Source organism: Staurois parvus, unplaced genomic scaffold (assembly GCF_062004578.1).
Source record: "Staurois parvus isolate SC_StPar_1 unplaced genomic scaffold, SC_StPar_1.0 ptg000066l, whole genome shotgun sequence".
Classification (NCBI taxonomy): domain Eukaryota; kingdom Metazoa; phylum Chordata; class Amphibia; order Anura; family Ranidae; genus Staurois; species Staurois parvus.
Genome location: NW_028317862.1, coordinates 11,602,501 through 11,621,403, shown reverse-complemented (window position 1 = coordinate 11,621,403; position 18,903 = coordinate 11,602,501). Strand labels below are relative to the sequence as shown.

Genomic DNA, 18,903 nt, shown 5'->3' with positions numbered 1-18,903 from the left:
TCTTCTGTGTACTTTCACTTAACATGTGTGATCGATCCAGTAAATAAAGTAACCATGTTTAAAATGGTTGCAAAAACATACGGGGGATTGGATTGTACCTGCATATTTCAGGTTTATACCGTTTTTAAACCTGCTCCAGTTTGGCAGCGGTTTCCACGATGCCCCCCTCCTTAAGTCTCATACAAATGATGAGAGCATCGGGCGAATTATCGTGTTTTTTTTTTTTTGTTTTTTTTTTTGTTATTTTATGGTGTGTGTGTGTGTGTGTGTGTGTGTGTGTGTGTGTGTGTGTGTGTGTGTGTGTGTGTTTTGTTAGACTAGTTTCCTATCAAAAATGAATAGGTTACTAGAATTATGAAAATTTTTGTTTGACAGAATGCAACTCCTGCAATTTATTATTGTATCGTAATGCATGCTTTTGGGGTTTTTTAACAAACAAATACTGTACTGATTAAACAGAAATCATTCGTTCTGGTATCGTCCCCTCCCTTCTGATGATTTTGCATGAACTGTCGTGATTGGCTCTCAAAAGCTTTTTACTAACGTACACATTATTGGACAATCGCTCTGAAAGCCGTATTTTTTTGTCCGATTTTCTCATGTGTAGTAGGTTAACTGATTTATGTTTGACTGTCTTAGCTGCCTTGTGATGGCTTTCAATACTGTGTTTGCTAAAATGGGCAATCCCAACATGGCGAGGACTTTTGTTAGTAAGTTGTTGTAAAGCACAGTCTGCAGCTATTAGAAAGGGAAACTGTAGTGGTCCTTGCTCAATTTTAATGTTTTTGAAAGTTTAGAAATTAATAGGTTAAACTGTCTCTACTGGAAGAGATAAGTGTGTTCCTCCTGAGTCATTCAGATGATAATTCAGCTGTGCAAGTAATTTTGCCATTTATATCTCCATGTGCAGTAAAGTATCTTTTCGAAACCTTGGAGTACTAGACTTTTCCCCAGCAGTTGAAAAGTAAAAGTGGCAAGCCTTGAAAATGAATAGGAAAAATTGTACTTAAATTAAATATTTTGTTTAAATTAACACTTCATTCTTTTTAATATATGTATTAGAAGCAAAAATCTGTGGCTGGGTGGGGACACTTGCACTTTTTCCCTTTTGTAGTGATATGTATTGATAATCCTCAGGTGTTTTCTTCCAGGAGCAGCTTCCGGAGCTTTATGTGCACTTTCAAGCCCAGAGTTTTCATACCTCTATGTATGCGTCATCCTGGTTCCTGACTATTTTTCTAACAAGTTTCCCTCTACCGGTTGCCACAAGAATTTTCGATATTTTTATGTCTGAGGTGAGATCCCAAATATTACGCCACATCGAGACTCTTAGTTACTTGTTTGTCTAAAGTAAACTGATTGGTTTGTTGCTCCCTATACAAACACGCTGGCTCATAAGAACTTGCTTAACTCTGCACTTTGACCTGTCAATGAATGGGAATAGTTTGTTGTGTGAAGCAGACCAATGTTGATAGGTGCTCATTTCCTTGCCTAAGCTTTTGTCTGATGCTGGTAAATATTCTAAAGCTACAGTATAGGTGACTAAAAGACAGACATGGTGATCCGTAACTTTTGCTGTGCTGAAGAATGAATTTGCATGTAGATTAAAAGGAAATATGCACACAGTTGGCATACTAGAAATAAATAGAAAGTGATACAGAGATGCACAATCTAGCACCGTCATGTTTTGGAATTGTGCTGTTGTCCATAAACTGCTGCTACAACTGTGTAGTGGATATTTGCTGCTACCAGCAAGTATCCACAACATAATTTACCACTGCTATCTATTTGGTAGATATTTAGTTTTGTGGGCAGAACCGTGTGAAATGATACTCAACCTGATATATATTTTTTTTTTGTGGACCCCATGGGAGAGGTCTCCTGCCATGGTGTGTTTTTTTTTTTTTTTTTTTTTTTTTTTTCCCCCCCCCTTCCTTCCTTTCATCTTTAAAGCGGTGTTCCACCCAAAAGGGAAGCTCTTCCTCCTGCCACATTTTGCACTTTTTGGGGTGGCTTTGGGAGTGGGTACCTGGCTTTGACAGGTAGCACATCACTGGATCCTGTGTGTTTATTAAAAGTCAGTAGCTACTGACTTTTAATGAACACAGAAACGACTGGAACCCTGCTTTAAGAATTCTTTAAGAATACTCTGTGCATTCCTCATAATGTGAAATGTGAGTTTTTATCTTTCACTCATTTGGGGAGAATTTCCCTCACTTCCTTTCCCTGATAAACCAAGGCAAGAGATGGAGGAATCAAGTCATCAACGGAACCTAGACCTCCTTAAAGCCTTGTCTACATTTCAGACCTTTCCCTAATTACATTTTTTGAAGAAATTTCACAGTACTTCCTGTCCTGTCTTGACGTGAGGGGAAATCTCCCCAACACTAGTCTAATATCCCATTTAAAACAACAATAAAAACTTTTGACTTAAATTGATCATCGGCATTTACTAAACTCAAATGAGTTTTGCTTGCACAAGCCTTCTTAAGTACAGTGATTCAAGTGAACGTTATGGACAATCAATTGCATTCAAAGTATTTTGTCCATTTAAATTAACCCTAGCCATTTTAGGGTTTTTTTGGGATGTAGTGTATTAGACAAGTATGTGGGTGAATCTCTCCGAATTTCATGTTGTGTCGTATGAAGATTCTATTTTTGTGGATTTTATGTCTGAGAGCCACTGAGGTCTTGCTGAAGACAAGTCATTTATTTTTGTTTTTATTAGTTAGAGATGGCAAAATCCAGTCCTTTTAACTTTTGTGTTCTGATTGAATCAAGAGCTGGATGGCTGGAATTTGTGCCATTTGCTTTATGGTGTTGCCTAAATGAATTGTGTGTGGTCAAGGTATGATATTTGAGAAATATAGGGTTTATTAACCAGTCTTCAGTTATGTTACTTTGCGTATTTCTGATTTACTGATTTTCTGTCACTTTTTTTTAAATTTATGTAATATATGATTTTATTCTTAAACAGAAGTGTTATGGGTGTAATCCAAAAAGTGCCATGTCCCGAATTCATAGACCAAGAGAAATCTATAAACCCCCATGGGACTTTATAGGCACTCATATCACAATGTCTAATAAAATGTCCATTACTCTTGTTGTTCATACAAATATTTAAAGATACAAACCATCCAAAAATACAGCTTACATTTCATAAGATCATATATAGAGTATATAAACTGATTTATTCATGAATAGATTGCTAGATTTGATTTGTTTTCATTCACCAATGCGTTTCAGAGATAGAAAACTCTTTTGGGGTACTGAGAATTTCACATCTCTTAAATGTATAAATTTAAATTTTATTTATACTTCAATTAATTCCTAGAGATGTGGAATCCTCAATATCTCTGAAACGCGTTGGATGAATGGAAAGACATCAAATCTAGCAATCTGTTTATGAATAAGCGACTTTATATACTCTATGTAATGTAAGCTGTATATATTTAATGCAAGCTGTATATTTGTATGAATAAAAAGAGTAATGAACATTTTGTTAGAAGTTGTGATTTGAGTGCCTATAAAGTCCCAAGGGGGTTTAGCCATTTCTTTTTGTCTGTGATTTTATTCTTGAGCTTTATCTATTTTTCTCATTCCCTAGGGTTTAGAAATAGTTTTTCGAGCAGGCCTCGCTGTTCTCCAGATGAATCAGGCAGAATTAATGCAGCTAGATATGGAAGGCATGTTACAGGTAAGAAAAAGCCTGCATTTTATTTTTTATTTTAGATTTAAATGTTTATACTGATGTTTTTATATACGGTTTTAAAATAATTTATAGAAAATCTTTATTTTAACATTACATATTTAATGCAAGGCCTTAAACTAATTTAACCACTTCCATACCGGGCACTTTTACCCCCTTCCTGCCCAGGCCATTTTTTCAGGTTTCAGCACTCTCACACTTTGACAATTGCGCGGTCATACAACATTGTACCCAAACTAAAATTTTATCATTTTCTTCACACAACTAGAGCTTTCTTTTTGTGGTATTTAATCACCGCTGGGGTTTTTATTTTTTGCTAAATTAACAAGAAAAGACCGAAAATTTTGAAAGAAAAACACGGTTTTCTTTGTTTCTGTTATAAAAGTTTGTAAATAAATAATTCTTCATAAATTTAGGCCAAGGTCTTTGAATATAACCCAAATTAGGATGTATTTTTTAGTTTGTAGGAAAGTTATAGAGTTCACAAACTAAGGTATAGATCTGAATATTGATCAATCCTGAAGTACTGACAGCCAATCTAATTTCTTGAGGTCCAAGAATATCAGAACAGTACAGATATCTCCCAAATGACCCCTTTTTGCAAAATAGACAGTCCGACGTACTTCATAAGAGGAATGGCGAGCTTTTTGAAGTTGTATTTTTTTTTTGTCATTTTTCGGAAAATGAAAAAAATGATTTTACATACTGTCACCAGTGCAGTACAGCATCATCGTATAACTGGCATGGCGGTGATCAGGGACACTGACTGGTGACAGTATGACAAAAATATATATAGATAGATTTTTTTATTTATTTATTTTTTATTACATTTTTTTTCCCTCTTTTTTAAGATTTTTTTTTTCATATTTCACTATGACCAAAGTAGTACAATGTTACCATAGTAACATTGTACTACTTTGGGGAAGTGATCAGTATTTTTTTTTTTTTTACACAATTTGCTTATAGCAAAGAATTACTTTGCTATAAGCAAGCATTTACCTGAATGACATCAGGGTTTTTTTTTTTTTTTTTGTGCTTAGCTGTGATTTGGCCACAGCTAATCACATGTGATCACTGTGACCATTCACAGCTAGACACTAGTATACAATGGATGGCATGAATGAAGCCATCCATTGTATACAACTGTCATGTGACCTGCTGTGATTGGTCACAGCAGGTCACATGGTACCGGCAACCGGGGGGGGGGGCTGGTACTCAGATCTGTCATCGGCCGTGTCCGAGGTACACTGCCGGTGACAGATCGCACTGCTGCACGGCTCTGCAAGCGCGCAAACTGCGCATGCCCAGGAGGACGCTGTATGGCATCCACCCGGAAATCTAAAGCATTTTTCCAGCCGCCAAACAGCTATTGGCCGGGTGGCTAATGGTTAAATAAGACCAAATAAAACTTTGTTTTGAGCCTATGTCTTATGTTTCACTGTGAGAAGTTTTGCACACTTGCATTTGTGAACATTGCAAGCTGTAAGATTGATATATACTGGGATTTTATTGTATAATTGGCCACTTGTAGGATTATGTGAATTTTAAGAACTTTTCTTTTCTGGCCATAACATGTATTTCATTTGTTTTTTCCAGCACTTTCAAAAAGTCATTCCACATCAGTTTGATGGGGGTCCAGAAAAGTTAATCCAAGTGGCTTACCAAGTCAAATACAATGCAAAAAAGATGAAAAAGTATGTGATTTATACAAAAGCAATATTTAACCAGTGTTTCCCTTTATGTTGACTTGTAGTAATCAAGATTGTACTGAGAGCGTATATCAGGGATGCTCAACCTTTTGAAGAGCGAGGCAGACGAACCGTTCATTTGGTAACCGGTTGTGGGCACAATGAATTGAATCTGAATTTAGAATTTTTTATTCTTAATAGCATAATGAACATTTTCTCAGTGGGCAGTGATACTCCTGGGCAAGTGATATAGTGATAGTGGGCAGGTCACATGGGGAGTTGTAGACTCCCATGTCTTCCCAGTATCTCTCATTGAGGGCTCGTTCACACCATGGTGCAGAGACTGTGTGTTTTTCTGCAGGCGTTTTGCAAGGGCACAACAAAATCAGTTGTTCTCTATGTGCCCTGTTCAAACCACAACACCAGTATCATGTGCAGATTTTTTTTTATACGCAGGAATCTGCAACATATATAAAACTTATTGAAGTGCACATGTAAACTGATGTCTCTGCAAGTGAAATCTGCATGTTCGTTTTTCTGCATGTATGGTGTGAGTGAGGCCTGAAAGTGGTACTGCACGGGATTTTACCAGACTAGTGTGAGCATAGTGGACCCAGGTCTAACAAAAGGGGAATTGAGGGAACACAACTCTTCTTATGACTGCTTCCAGAGGGGAGTTCTCAGTAAGGGAACACCTGTATTTGGAAACAAAAGTATTTCTGAAAGTTAAGAAATCACATTTTATCTTAATAAATACGTATATGAATAAGAATATAATAATTTTAGAGTTTAGGGTCAAATGGAGAAGCAGTGTGTAAAGCTTTAAAGTATGTTTGGAGAAATAATGGTGAGTTACAGCTTAAGGACCTACCCAAGCAAAATTTATTTCTCTAGCAAATACGGAGGCACTATGGTAACCTATGTTCTGTAAGTTGTAAATACTACCCAAACACACCTGCGTTCCAGTGCATCCCTAGCCTGTGGTAGCTCACTAGTGCACATTGCGTTGTACTATACTAGTCAACATTTTTGAAGGAGTGATTTTTGGTTTGCTGTGGTTTGTGGCTGCCTATTCAAATGAATCAAGTTCTGGAGCTGCCATTCGTATCCTTGCCTCTCTAGGTCGCAAAGTCAGAACTCCCAGCTTGCATACTTGTTCCCACTCATTATTCACTAAAGTAAAGCAGACATCAATATAACAGCCCTGATGCCTTTTTTTGTTATTTTTTCCCTTTAATCCTTTTGATCCCAGTTATTAGGGAGGGGGAAGCATTTAATCTGTTTTAACCACTTGCCTACCAGGCACTTATACCCCCTTATTTACCAGGCCAATTTTCAGCTTTCAGCGCTGCCGCACTTTGACAATTGCGCGGTCATGCAACATTGTACCCATATGAAATTTTGATCATTTTTTTCTCACAAATAGAGCTTTCTTTTGGTGGTATTTAATCGCCACTGGGCGCTTTTCTTTTTGCGCTATAAATAAAAAAAGTGCAAAAAATTTGAAAAAAAAAAAGTTTCTTTGTTTCTATTATAAAATTTTTCAAACAGGTATTTTTTCTCCTTCACTGATGTGCGTTGATGAGGCAGCACTGATAGGCGGCACTGATAGGCAGCACCGATGGGCACTGATAGGCAGCACTAATGAGGTGGCATGGATAGGCGGCACTGATAGACAGCACTGAGGTGTCACGGATAGGCGGCACTAATATGCGGCACTGATAGGCGGCACTGATAGGTGACACTGATGATGGGTACTGATAGACGGCACTGACTGGCGGCACTGACTGGCACAACCCCTGGGCACTGGTGGGCGGCACTGGTGGGCGGCACTGGTGGGCGGCACTGGTGGGCGGCACTGGTGGGCGGCACTGGTGGGCGGCACTGGTGGGCGGCACTGGTGGGTGGAGCTAGTGGGCGCACTGCTGGGCTCAGGTGGGCGGAACTTGCGGGTGGCACTGCTGGGCACCGATCATCAGGGCACTGATCATCCGTGCCGATCCCCGCTCTGACAACTGACGGTTCTCGGCAGTACTTTCCTCACGATCTGACAGCGTGAGGAAAGTGCAGCCGAGTACCGGCACTTGCATTTCCCTCTGATCAGCGTGTCATTGGACACCGCTGATCACGTGGTAAAAAGCCGCTGTGATTGGCCTTTTACCACATCACGTGATCAGCTGTGTCCGTAGGACACAGCGATCATGGAGATCGCCGGGTGCGCGCCCCCTGGGGCGCGCAGGAGAGCGCGTTCTGGGAGAACGTCATATGACATCCACTCAGAACTGGCCGGCCGCAGTGCAGCCGTCATTCGGCTATCTGCGGTCGGCAACTAGTTAATATAGGTATTGCTGTGAAATGCTAATACAGATCGAAGGTCGTCTTTTCATATATTGAGATTCTTTCTTGTAAAAGGTCTTTCGTTTTGATTTTCAGGTAATCTTAAAGGATAATTATAACTTCGGACTTTGTTTCATTTTTTTATCTTTTAAAAAGATTCTGTAGATATCAGCTGATACTGAACCAAATGAATTTACTTGCGCAATATTTCCTTTCATTTTTGTTTTGGTAGTAAACCGTTTTTGTGTGTGTTTTCAGGTTAGAAAAGGAATACACTACAATAAAGACAAAAGAAATGGAGGAACAAGTTGAGATCAAGGTATGCAGCAAATTTATTACTCAGGGGCATGACTATAGCCATACCAAACTATGCAGCATCTAGAGACCCAGCACTATGTGGCTACATAATAAATTATGCAGGTAGAAATAATATTTGTAATATTCACCTAAATACATTTTAATGATTTTATATTTAAGAAACATTTCTTTTGCTATGAAAACAAAAAAGTCTCTGTACGATTAGACAAATTATTTGTAAGATGAAGAGTAGAGCAACAGTGGGATCCCCTTAACCTAATGCTTTAATATGAATAATTAACTATTTTGTACATTTTGCATTTTGTTGTTTTTTATTTTCCGCAGTTTATAGAAGTACTAGTTTTTGTTTTATTTTTTTTATTGGGGGGGAAATAGGGGGAACTTTCCAGGCTAACTGCAGTTGTTCAGAAATTGCTTTTGTTAATTGTTCATCGGGGGACACGAGGATATTCAGAGACATCGGGTTATGCAGATACCTTAAGCAGATTGGACAGTTGTAACCTCTTGTAACCAATTCGAAGTTTGTTTGCTAGTGTCCTTGGAGATTAGATGTCTTCTGCTGAGTGTAGCTCGCAGTAGAGCGCTTTTGACATCTAGGACTGTGCTGCACCTATCTGATGAAAGTTTGTTCCTGAAGACACCTTAGTATTCCCACCAGAGGGGCGCAAAGACTGTCTGTCTGAGTTGCACTAAATGCCCTATGAAGGCATCTCCTGACCACCTGGACATTCTTCAGTGAGTACTTGGGGCTTGTAACTATTTATTAGAAGCCTGTTGGTGTGCTCTTTCTCCTCCTTCAGGTACTGCAACACTTTAAAAGTCTGGTACAGACACAGTATTTAGCTGGTGCAACACTTTACTGTTTTGTTGATGTATGTACTGTGATACATCAAATTGGTGCTACAACAGTATCTTCTTCTGATGTGAGGCACCTAGAAAGGCCTGGCACACACGAGTGGTATCTCTGCCTCTTGCTAGGGCTATGACACACCCTAGTGTGTACACTGATTGCAGTTCACACTTTGATTGGACTCGGATCCTTAGTCAGGGCTGGATCTACAGTGGCGCTCTGATGGCGATAGCCTATCATATGTAAGAGGACACTCTGATGAGGACAGTTGATGGAGCAGTTCTATTGGGGACACCTGATGTAAGGGGGAACTCTGATGGGGACACCTGGGGTAAGGGGGCACTCTGATGGGGACACCTGATGTAAGGGGGCACTCTGATAGGACATCTGTTATGGGGGGGGTTATTTAATCACCCTAATTTAGTGACAGTCTAATGCATACTAGTGTTTCCCAGGTAATGACACTGTGTTTCTCACACTGTGTGACAGACTTTCAGTGACAAACACACACAGTGTTGATATTATGCCCCCTGACTTTTTTTTTCTTTTACTGCACCATCAGATCGGCTTGATCCAGCCCTGTCAGCAATGTCTTGGACTTTCCTTCTTTCAGCTGCCACAGAGTGACCTAGTCACAGGCAGCATTATACCTTTCTGCTCCACAGTGGTTATGCGTAGCTTGTGAGTAACCCAGGAGGTGTTCGCCCCATACTGGATCTGAAGGTTCTCAACACCTTTCTTTAGGTACAAACATTTTGCATGAAATCTGTGAGGTCATTTACTGCTTTCCTCCGTGTGTAGACTTTCTGGCCTTTTTAGATTTTAAAGAAGTTTACCTTTTGCATCCACATTTTCCCAGCTCATCAGCCTGCTTTTGCTGTGGGTACAACATACTTCCAGTTTGTTGACTATTAATTTTGGACCGTCTGCTGCTCCTTGGGTATTCTCTGAAGTGTTGGCCTGTATACTGCTTCTTCTCTGTACACAGGTTTTTCTATTCAGGGTATTTGGACAACCTCTAATAGAGGAAGCAGTAGACACAGGCCCTAGTGGCCAATATCTAACAGACTGCTCAGACACTACAAAGTTTTGGTGGACCCTGAACCAGGGTCTTTCTTCCACAGATGAAACTGCAGACAATCGGCTCACATGGTTGGCTTTTACAGTCCCAGAGCCAACCTACCCTCTGCTTCTGCATGCGGGTCTTGGGTTTGATGATCATGTCCTTTCAGGTACTCTTGTTTGCTGACTCCGGAGTGTTAAAGCTCAACATTCTGTCTGTGTGGGACAAAAAAGTTCATTGCATATGCCTCTTAAAAAAGACTATTTTGACTGTGGCCTTGGAGGTTCACAAGTCAGGGAAGTCCTTCACTACCTTGGTGTGGAAGGTTCTCACAGCAGATACCGGTCTTGTGGTGTCCTGGACACCCTGTCTTTGCTAGGGGCTTGGTTCATGGTAGAAACGTGTCTTGATCTACATTCTGGAACTACAAGCAATTAAGTTGACCTTTTCAGGACTGGACCTTTTGGCTGCAGGGTTACCCGATTTGTTTTCAGTCTTGCAATGACGCTGGCTTACATTAACCATCAAAGAGGAAATAGAAATGTCATGGCTCTAAGGAAAGCCAATCTTATTTGGCCTGGGCAGATATACATGTTCCAGCTTTGTCCGCTATACACAATCCATGAGTGGAAATTTGACAGACGGACTTCCTCAGTTGACAGTCGACTTGATGTATGTCTTTCCTTCTCTGCATCTTTTTCCTCGGCTGCTTTGCAGGATGAAGATAGAGGGCGTTTCAGTGCTTCTCATAACACTGAACTTGCACAGACAAATATGGGACTTAGACCTCATCCTTCTCTTGGCAGGCTTTCTGTGGACTCTTCTGGGTCACATGGATCTTCGACCCCAAGTTCCAGTTTGCCATCCTGCTTCACAATCATTGGTCTTAGTGGTCTGGTGTTGAAGCCTGAGTCCCCAAGGATAGGGGCTTCCCCTATCCTGTTATTCCTATCCTCCTTGAACCTAGGAAATTCCACTTTTCACAAGGGTCTACTATTGTACTTGAAAAGTGTATTTGAGGTGGCGTGAGGCCAGGAAGTTCCATCTTAAGAAGTTCTTTGTGGAATTAATCAGGTCTCTTTTCTTCAGGGTAGACTTGATCAACACCTGGCCCTGAGCACTGTGAAGAGTCACATATCAGATTTGGCTATTCTTTATCACAGACTCCCATCTTGCTTCCTAGTGAAGACATTTGTTCAGGGTGTCACTCATGAAGTTTTCAAAGAATGTTACCTGGCGCATCCATGGGATCTCAGCTTGGTTATGTTGCCTCTTCACAACTCTCCCTTTGAAGTTTTCAGGGACGTCACCTTGTCCATGCTTATAAGCAAATGTTTTCTTGGTTGCCATCACCTCGATCAGGTGGGTTTCTGAGTTTTCTGCCTTAACTTGTAAGAGCCCTTTCCTGTGTTGCACAAGGACAAAGTTGTATTGAGGCCAATTTCTATTTTGTTTTTTTGCCAAAGGTGGTTTCTCCCTTCCACATTAACCAGCACATTGTTCTGCCATTTCTTTTTTAAGCTAAAACATCCCAAGGATGTTTGAATGTGGTTCGGGCTGTTCGCATTTGTCTTTTTGCCACTGTCTTCACTAGACTGACTACCCTTCTTTTTTTTTTTTTTTCCATTCCTGCGGGGTCCCATAAGGGTTTTGCAGCTCCACCATTCAAGCCTATTTGTTCAAGGACCGGGCTCCCCATTTTTCTGGTAAAGCGCACTTCACCAGAGATGTTGGTGTGTCATGGTGGGGCATGACCGCTTTTGTCTTCTGTTCATATTTTTCTAGATTTTACCAGGTGGATGATCAGGCCTCTTCTCATTCCAGTTTCTGCCACAAGTTTGTCAAGGTTGCTCAATGAACTCCTGAGTTTCCTCTGTTACCTGTGGTTATTTGTAGGTATGTTAGCATTTTATTTGCTGTTGCTCACCTCTCAGTTGGATTGCTTTGGCACATCCCTGTCATTGAATATTCTCATGTGTTCCCTAATGCATGATTGATTAAAGCTGAATAATTACCCCCACACTGCAAGGATTAAAAACTCATTTATTCTAGGGGTCCTAGATTAACGCATATTACTTACACTATTCCTTCCTCCAGCACTGTTACAATGGTCAATTATGTCTATTGTCTGGAATTCAGCTTTAAGAAAACATAATTTTTTTAATTTACGTAAATCCTTTGGCACAAATTCATTAGGGGACACACGTCCCACCCCTCTGTTCTTGTAATTCACTGCTCCTATTGCTTATTTAAAAAACTGAGGTATGATGGGAGGGCTTATACTGGGCTATCCCAACAGCTCTGATTGGTTGCCAGTGTCCATTCTTCTAATGGTAAGCTGCATAACTCTGTCTCTAAATATCCCCTTGTGCCTCCTAATGAACTCCAAAAAATGTTTTATGGTAAGTCAAAATTCCTGTTTTTATGCTTGCTGTCATTGGAAAGTCATGAGCTGTGAAAGCTAAGTGGTTTTGCCACCTTTTTTATATGTGAATCTCCTACCCATCAATTGCGTTTCTTGCAGTACAGATCTTTCAATACTGCTGTTTGTTCAGTGCCTGCTCTTTTATATATTTAAAATTGTTAAACCCAGAGGGATTTTAATACAATGTAAGGCTATTTATTATAACGTTTCTCCAGAATCTGAACATGCTACATTAATTGGTGAATTTTATAACCAGAAACTGTTTTTAAGAGGCAGTTTCTTTAAGATCTCTCCCAAAAACATTTGGGGCCTGCTAACGTCTGTGCAATTTTCCTGCTGATGTGTTGGCTGGTGAAATCCATAAAGTATTAAAATGTACATCGTTTGTAGACATGTGGTGTTGCGCATTATTGATTGTTGCAATGCACTTTGTATTCAAAGGCAAGGCTTCTTATAGTGCACATAAATGCGTTGTGATGTGTTGATGTGCACCTTAAAGCAAATGTTGACGTGCAGATGTTTCTTTGTGTTCAATAGAAAATCCATTAAATAAAAGCACATGGATATAAAGCCAGCCTAATTTTTGTTTTTAAGTGAAGCGTACTGTGTTGGTAAGCTTTTACTAGTAATTATAGTAGTAGTTGTTGAAATAATACTATAATTAGTAATCTAGTAATAGTGCTTTCCTGCTGTGCCCAAGGATGGATTCACACTTTTGTGTTGGAGTCATTTTTTGGTAACACAGTTTGCTTACAGTCCTATTCATTCTGAATGCCATTCACCTGCATTTCAGCTCTCCACTGCACAGCTGTTCTGATACAGTAGACAGCCCAATACTGCACAATAATGCCCAAAATAATGCAATACACCAGGATGTAATACTGTGATTGTGCCTCCATTAATCTCCTTTCCCAACCAAAACAAACTGAACCATGCTGCTAAAATTCTGTTCTTGGATTGGAAACAATCTGATTTTGATCACTCTGTCTTGCAGAGGTTACGAACAGAAAACAGGCTTTTGAAGCAACGTATTGAAACCTTAGAGAAGGTAAGATGTAGAAACATTTCTGCACACTTTTTTTTTTTAATTTTAACTTGACTTTTAAATGTATATTGATTTGGATTGTACTAATTAAATTGTTGCTCAAACAACCCCAATTCCAAAAAAAAAAAAAAAAAAAGTTGGGGCGCTGCGTAAAATCTACAGAAAAACAGAATATAATAATTTGCAAATCTCACAAACATATATTCACAATAGGAAATCGAAAACATCAAATGTTTGATGGAAGCAATATGTTGCAAAAAAGTTGGCTGTGGGCAACAAAAAGCTGGCAAAGTGGTACTAATAAAGAGTTGGAAGAACATTTTGCAACTTCTTAGGCTAATTGGCAACAGGTCAGTAACTTGATTGGGTGTAAAAAGAGCATCTTGGAGAGTCAGAGTGTCTCAGAAGATCAGCAGAGGCTCAGCAATCTGTGAAAAGCTGCGTCTAAAAATTGTTGAATAATATCAGAATAATGTTCCTCAACATAAAATTGCAAAGACTTTTACTATATCCTCATCTACAGTATATAATATCTGAAGATTCTGAGAATCTGGGGGATTCTCTGCTCAAGGGGCAAGGCCAAAACGCAATATTAGATGCCCATGGTCTTTGGGCCCTCGTGTGGCACTGCATTTAAAACCGTACATGATTCTGTGATGGACATCACTGTATGGGCTCAGGAATACTTCTAAAAATCACTGTCTGGGAACGCAGTTTGCTGTGCCATCCAAAAATGTAAGGTAAAGAAGCCATGTCTGAACATGATCCAGAAATGCTGCCATCTACTCTGGGCCAAAGCTCATTTAAAATCTGTTTCAAAGTGAAAAACTGTTCTATGGTCAGAAGAATCAAAATTTTACATTTTTTTTGGGCAGCCATGGGCTCCACTTCCTCTAATCTAAAGAGGGGAGTTACCTTCCAACTTTTTAGAAATGCTCAGTTGCCTGCATGATGGATAGTATAGGAGTGTAAGGGTGCATATGGGATGGGCAGCTTGTACATCTGGAAAGGCACCATCAGTGCTAAAAGATATATCTAGGTTTTAGAACAGCATATGCTCCCATCCAGACCATAGCTTTTTCAGGGAAGTCCTGGCATAATACAGCAGGACAATGCAAAAAAAAACTAACTTAATGCATCTATGACAACAGCATGGCTTTGCAGCGGAAGAGTCCAGGTGCTTACATGACCAATTAGAACCCTATACCAGGGAAGAATCGGATATTATTTCTCTCCCAAAACTTCAGCAACTGGTCATCTCATTTCCCGGACATTTACAGAGTGTTAAAAGAAGAGGAGATGCTACACCATGGTAAACATGGCTCTGTCCCAACCTTTGTGAGACGTGTTGCTGCCATCAATTTTAAAATTACCATATACTTTTCCTAAACCGGTATATTTGTTCAGTTTAAAAATGTGATATGTTTTCTATTGTAGATAAAATATGGGTTTGAGATTTTCACTCACTTTTACACTGGGCCCCAACATTTGTGAAATCAGGGTTGTACATGCTAGGGGTTACTTTGATGCCAATATTCAGCTTATTTTTCCATAAAACTATTGCCCTAGCTGTGCTATAAGCTGTGATTTGTATTTATTTTATTTTTTTTGCATGCCAGTATATTGCAATACCATCAGTTTGCAGGTGGTTAAACTGGTTGCATTATTTGGCATAGTATGTGAAGCCACAAAATATCAGTCTTTGGTGTGTATTGGAAATAGGCGAACTTCAGTTGTGTCTACGAGTGACAGTTCTACAAGTGATTTGTCTCAAATTTAAGGCCAGTGTCTTACAATCTACTTCCTGGATGGACACCACAGTTATTTTACAGGCCTTTTTTTTTTTTTTTTAAGTGTACAATAGGATTGATATACTAAAGGCAATTATGCTGTTCATTTTGCAAGGGAATTTGCCCCAGAGTTTAGTAACTGTGGTGAAGTTTCAATTTGCAAAATATTTAATCGTGTAAGGTGAAAAAAACAAACAAAACAGCATTTTTCCTTGCACATGATAGGATGACAGTCAGCTGAGCTTTCAGGAAAATTCCCTTGCAAAGTGCAAATGCCCTTTGCAAACTGAGCAGCCTACTTGCCTTTAGTAAATCAACCCCAATAGATCACCTCTGTGTTTTTACCCAATATGTGTTTTCCATTCAAGTCAATGAAACCAGGTGTTGATGTGCATTGCAATGCACTTTGTACTGAAATTTAAAACTCAATGTCAAAACACGTTGGCATGGGCCATGATGGATTGATGTGTGTCAACATGCATCATGACACATGTATTTTGAAGCATTTCCATTGATAACAAAAACCATCAATCACAAAAGTGAAAAGCAGCCTTCATGCTCCACTGGAACCATTGTCTGTCAGGTTTCTATTACTGCATTGTCCCCCCTTTAAGAAGATTTACCCGTAGTGCTGAAAGAAAATCCTACAGGTTTGCTTTAGCTGGTCTTTATGTGCAGTTTGGTTGACTAGGATATTTATAACGTGTTGTTGCCTAGGCTTTGTAGCTTTAAAATGACTACACCGGTTATTTAGTTCTGTTAACCTATATTACAGCATATAAAATGTGGGGTTTTTTTTAACTTCAGTGTCAGTTTTTGCACCTATCCACTGTGTGAATAACTACGTCTTTTGTCCATTGGCATTAATTGTTTATCGCAAATGTGGGAGCATACAGTATGTGTGATTTTAGCTACATTTCATAACATGTTACTCTTTCGAACCCATTAGAATGTAAATAGTTTCTAAAAGGATATTGGAATTGTACAGAACACAGAACATGTACCTTTTTAAACTAATATGCATTGTAAATGGTTTACCTGCTTCCCCCCCCCTCCCCTATGAAATTAGAAGTTTACTTTCCATTAAAGGGTGGCAGTCAGGGCTTCTTACTACTGTAAATGGACTGGTGATGCAGAAAGTTTTTGCTGTCCTCAGCTGAAGAGACTACTTGCAATGTACCAGTAAATGAAAGGTGTTGCTAAGGAATAAAACAGGCATAGTTCTTGTAGCTGAAATCAAATTCTTCCTTCTAGAAACAGTCTTCTAGGTCTGCTATGAAGAATTTTCTGTGGATATTGAATTGAGCATGACAGCTGCCATAATGGATGAGATGAAAAGTGGTTATGAGTGGTTAAATCCGTTATTTACCTCATCCATTTAACATTTTAGAATTTCAATAATAAAAAAAAATTCAACATTCCGTTTTAATTGACATGTTTTTGTTCACATTAACAGGCAGAAGTGGACTTTTATGAATCTCTTGTACAAAGATTAAACACATGGAAGTGTGGCTTCCTTCTATCGGTCACATTCCAGCTATAAGTTTTTTATGGAGAGGATTACAGTATTATGGCAGCTAGCTTTTATTGTCAATGAAGACATCCTTTCCTAAAATCTTTGTACACAAGTGCCAGTGAGACATTGATATACCTTTTTTTTTTTTTTTTTTTCCCCCTATTTGGATGGTGGCAGGCTGCAGTCAAGTATGGTTGGTCCGTCAATAAGCAGGCAAGTAGTTGTCACCTAAAAAAAAAAAGGATCCATTCCGGCATTAGATCTTTCAACCTATTTGCCAGGATCTTTACATTTAATTTGATATCCATATTTAGCAATGAGATCGGTCTATAGCTAGCACATTGAGTTCCTTCTTTTCCCTCTTTCTGAATGATTGTTATATGAGCTTGCAAGGATTCCTCCCTCATTTCCAACCCCTGTCCTAATGCATTCATATATAAACTCCGTTTTGGAACTAATTGATCTTTAAATTTTTTATAATATCTCACAGTATACCCATCTGGTCCCTGGCTCCTCCCCGCTGTTGTACCCTTCAGTGCTACCTGGATTTCTTCCAAGGAATTTTTAACACATGCCATGTTTGTTTCAAACCGATAAGAATTCCCATCTTGCGCTGCTTGTTCTGTTAAAGGATAAGTTCACCTTTGTTGCATATTACTTGTTACACCCATATATAATATGTTAAGAACGGATCGGCCCGCTCTCCTCTCCACTCCACCCTGCTCCCTGTTGTGACAGCTAATGGGGATCTTTTCCTCCCTGCTAGCTGTCACAATTTTAAAAAAAAAAAAAAACGCAACCCTGCAGGGCTCTGCCCGCCCAGCTGTGTCACTCATTCACAGTATTCTGTGACTGAAAACACTACAAACTTCTGACAGCCTTTGCAGCTATCTGCTTGTAGTTCTCAATGAACAACCACGGTACTGTGGAGCGCCGTGGTAGTTCTTCGAATCTTCATGTCAGTATTTCTGTTTGCCTGTACAGGATGTACAAACACACAGATACACTGACAGGTCTGCAGGAGACCTGCATGGCACCAGCGATCTGCTGATAGCTGGAGCAATGCTTTAGAGCAGGGGTCTCCAAAGTTTATAAACAAAGGGCCAGTTTACTGTCCTTCAGACTCTTTGGGGCTGGAATGTGGCCAGTGTGAATAGAAAATGCTTTGGCGTCAATAGAAGTATACGATGCTTCATTATTGGTTTTAGTGGGAGGAATAGTGCCAATTGTTGGTATCAGGGGAAGGAATCGTGCCTTATCACTGGTGTCAGTGGGGGGAATGGTGCTCCATTTTTGGTGTCAATCTGAGGAACAGCCCCTTGTAGCAGGAGGAGGAAGAGTGCCAATCTTCAATATCTGGAAAAGAAATGGTGCCCCATCATCGGTGTCAGTAGAAGGAAAAGGGCCCCATTGTTGGTGTCCAAGGGCAAGATAAAGACAAGCAAAGGGCCACAGTTTGGAGACCTCTGCTTTAGAGGCTCCAGAAACAAAAGCATAAATGCACATTATTTTTTTCTTACCTGCAAAAAAAAGTGCATTTAATATTTTCTGTAAAAAAGGTGAACTTATCCTTTAGATGTGTTTATAATGAGCTAAATCTAGCAGATTGAGATGTTCTAAAGCTATAGGAATTACTCCCAATGGTATGTGTCTGTGAAATTGCGTGAACTTTAACTAGTAAAATCTTTTTTTTTTTTTTATGGCGATCGCTTCTCTTTTGTTTTCAAGAAGTGAGGGAAAGCTCTTCTTTTTCTTTTTTTTCTTTTTTTAGCTCAAAGCTAAGAAAGCAAGGTTCAAATTGATCTCTTACCAATATGCAGACAAAAGGTAGGGTTCCCTAGATTCTTGCAAGAATTTGATTCCCATTCTTATAACAGAGGATATCTTCTTTACATCTTGGGGTGTGGTATAGAATTCCTTTAATTTCAACTACCGGTACATCCTTAAATTAGAGCTGAACTCATAAAAGTACAAAATTTCTACATTAAAGGGAGTGTTTATCAATGTTGTGTTTAAGCACCACCTTTTTTTTAAAATGTACCTTTTTGATCCTGAATTCCTCCTAAACAGTGTACTTCATGGTGAGGATGTTTTGGCACCCCATACCTATAGACTCATATTTGTATATCTGTGGTGTGAGAGGTAAGGCTTTGCTGCCTCTT

The 18,903-nt window shown here is 39.4% G+C and overlaps 1 protein-coding gene across 4 annotated transcripts in view; it reads left to right on the top strand.

The window, feature by feature from the left end:
* The window catches only part of EVI5 (ecotropic viral integration site 5), a 263,815-nt gene that overhangs the window by 109,127 nt on the left and 135,785 nt on the right, over positions 1-18,903 (top strand). For all 4 annotated transcript variants that reach the window (XM_089668945.1, XM_089668944.1, XM_089668943.1 and 1 more), the window contains exons 7-11: positions 1,152-1,295; positions 3,608-3,697; positions 5,306-5,403; positions 7,993-8,053; positions 13,385-13,438. In XM_089668945.1, coding sequence (XP_089525071.1) covers positions 1,152-1,295; positions 3,608-3,697; positions 5,306-5,403; positions 7,993-8,053; positions 13,385-13,438 — 447 coding nt within the window. The remainder of the gene's footprint in view (positions 1-1,151; positions 1,296-3,607; positions 3,698-5,305; positions 5,404-7,992; positions 8,054-13,384; positions 13,439-18,903) is intronic.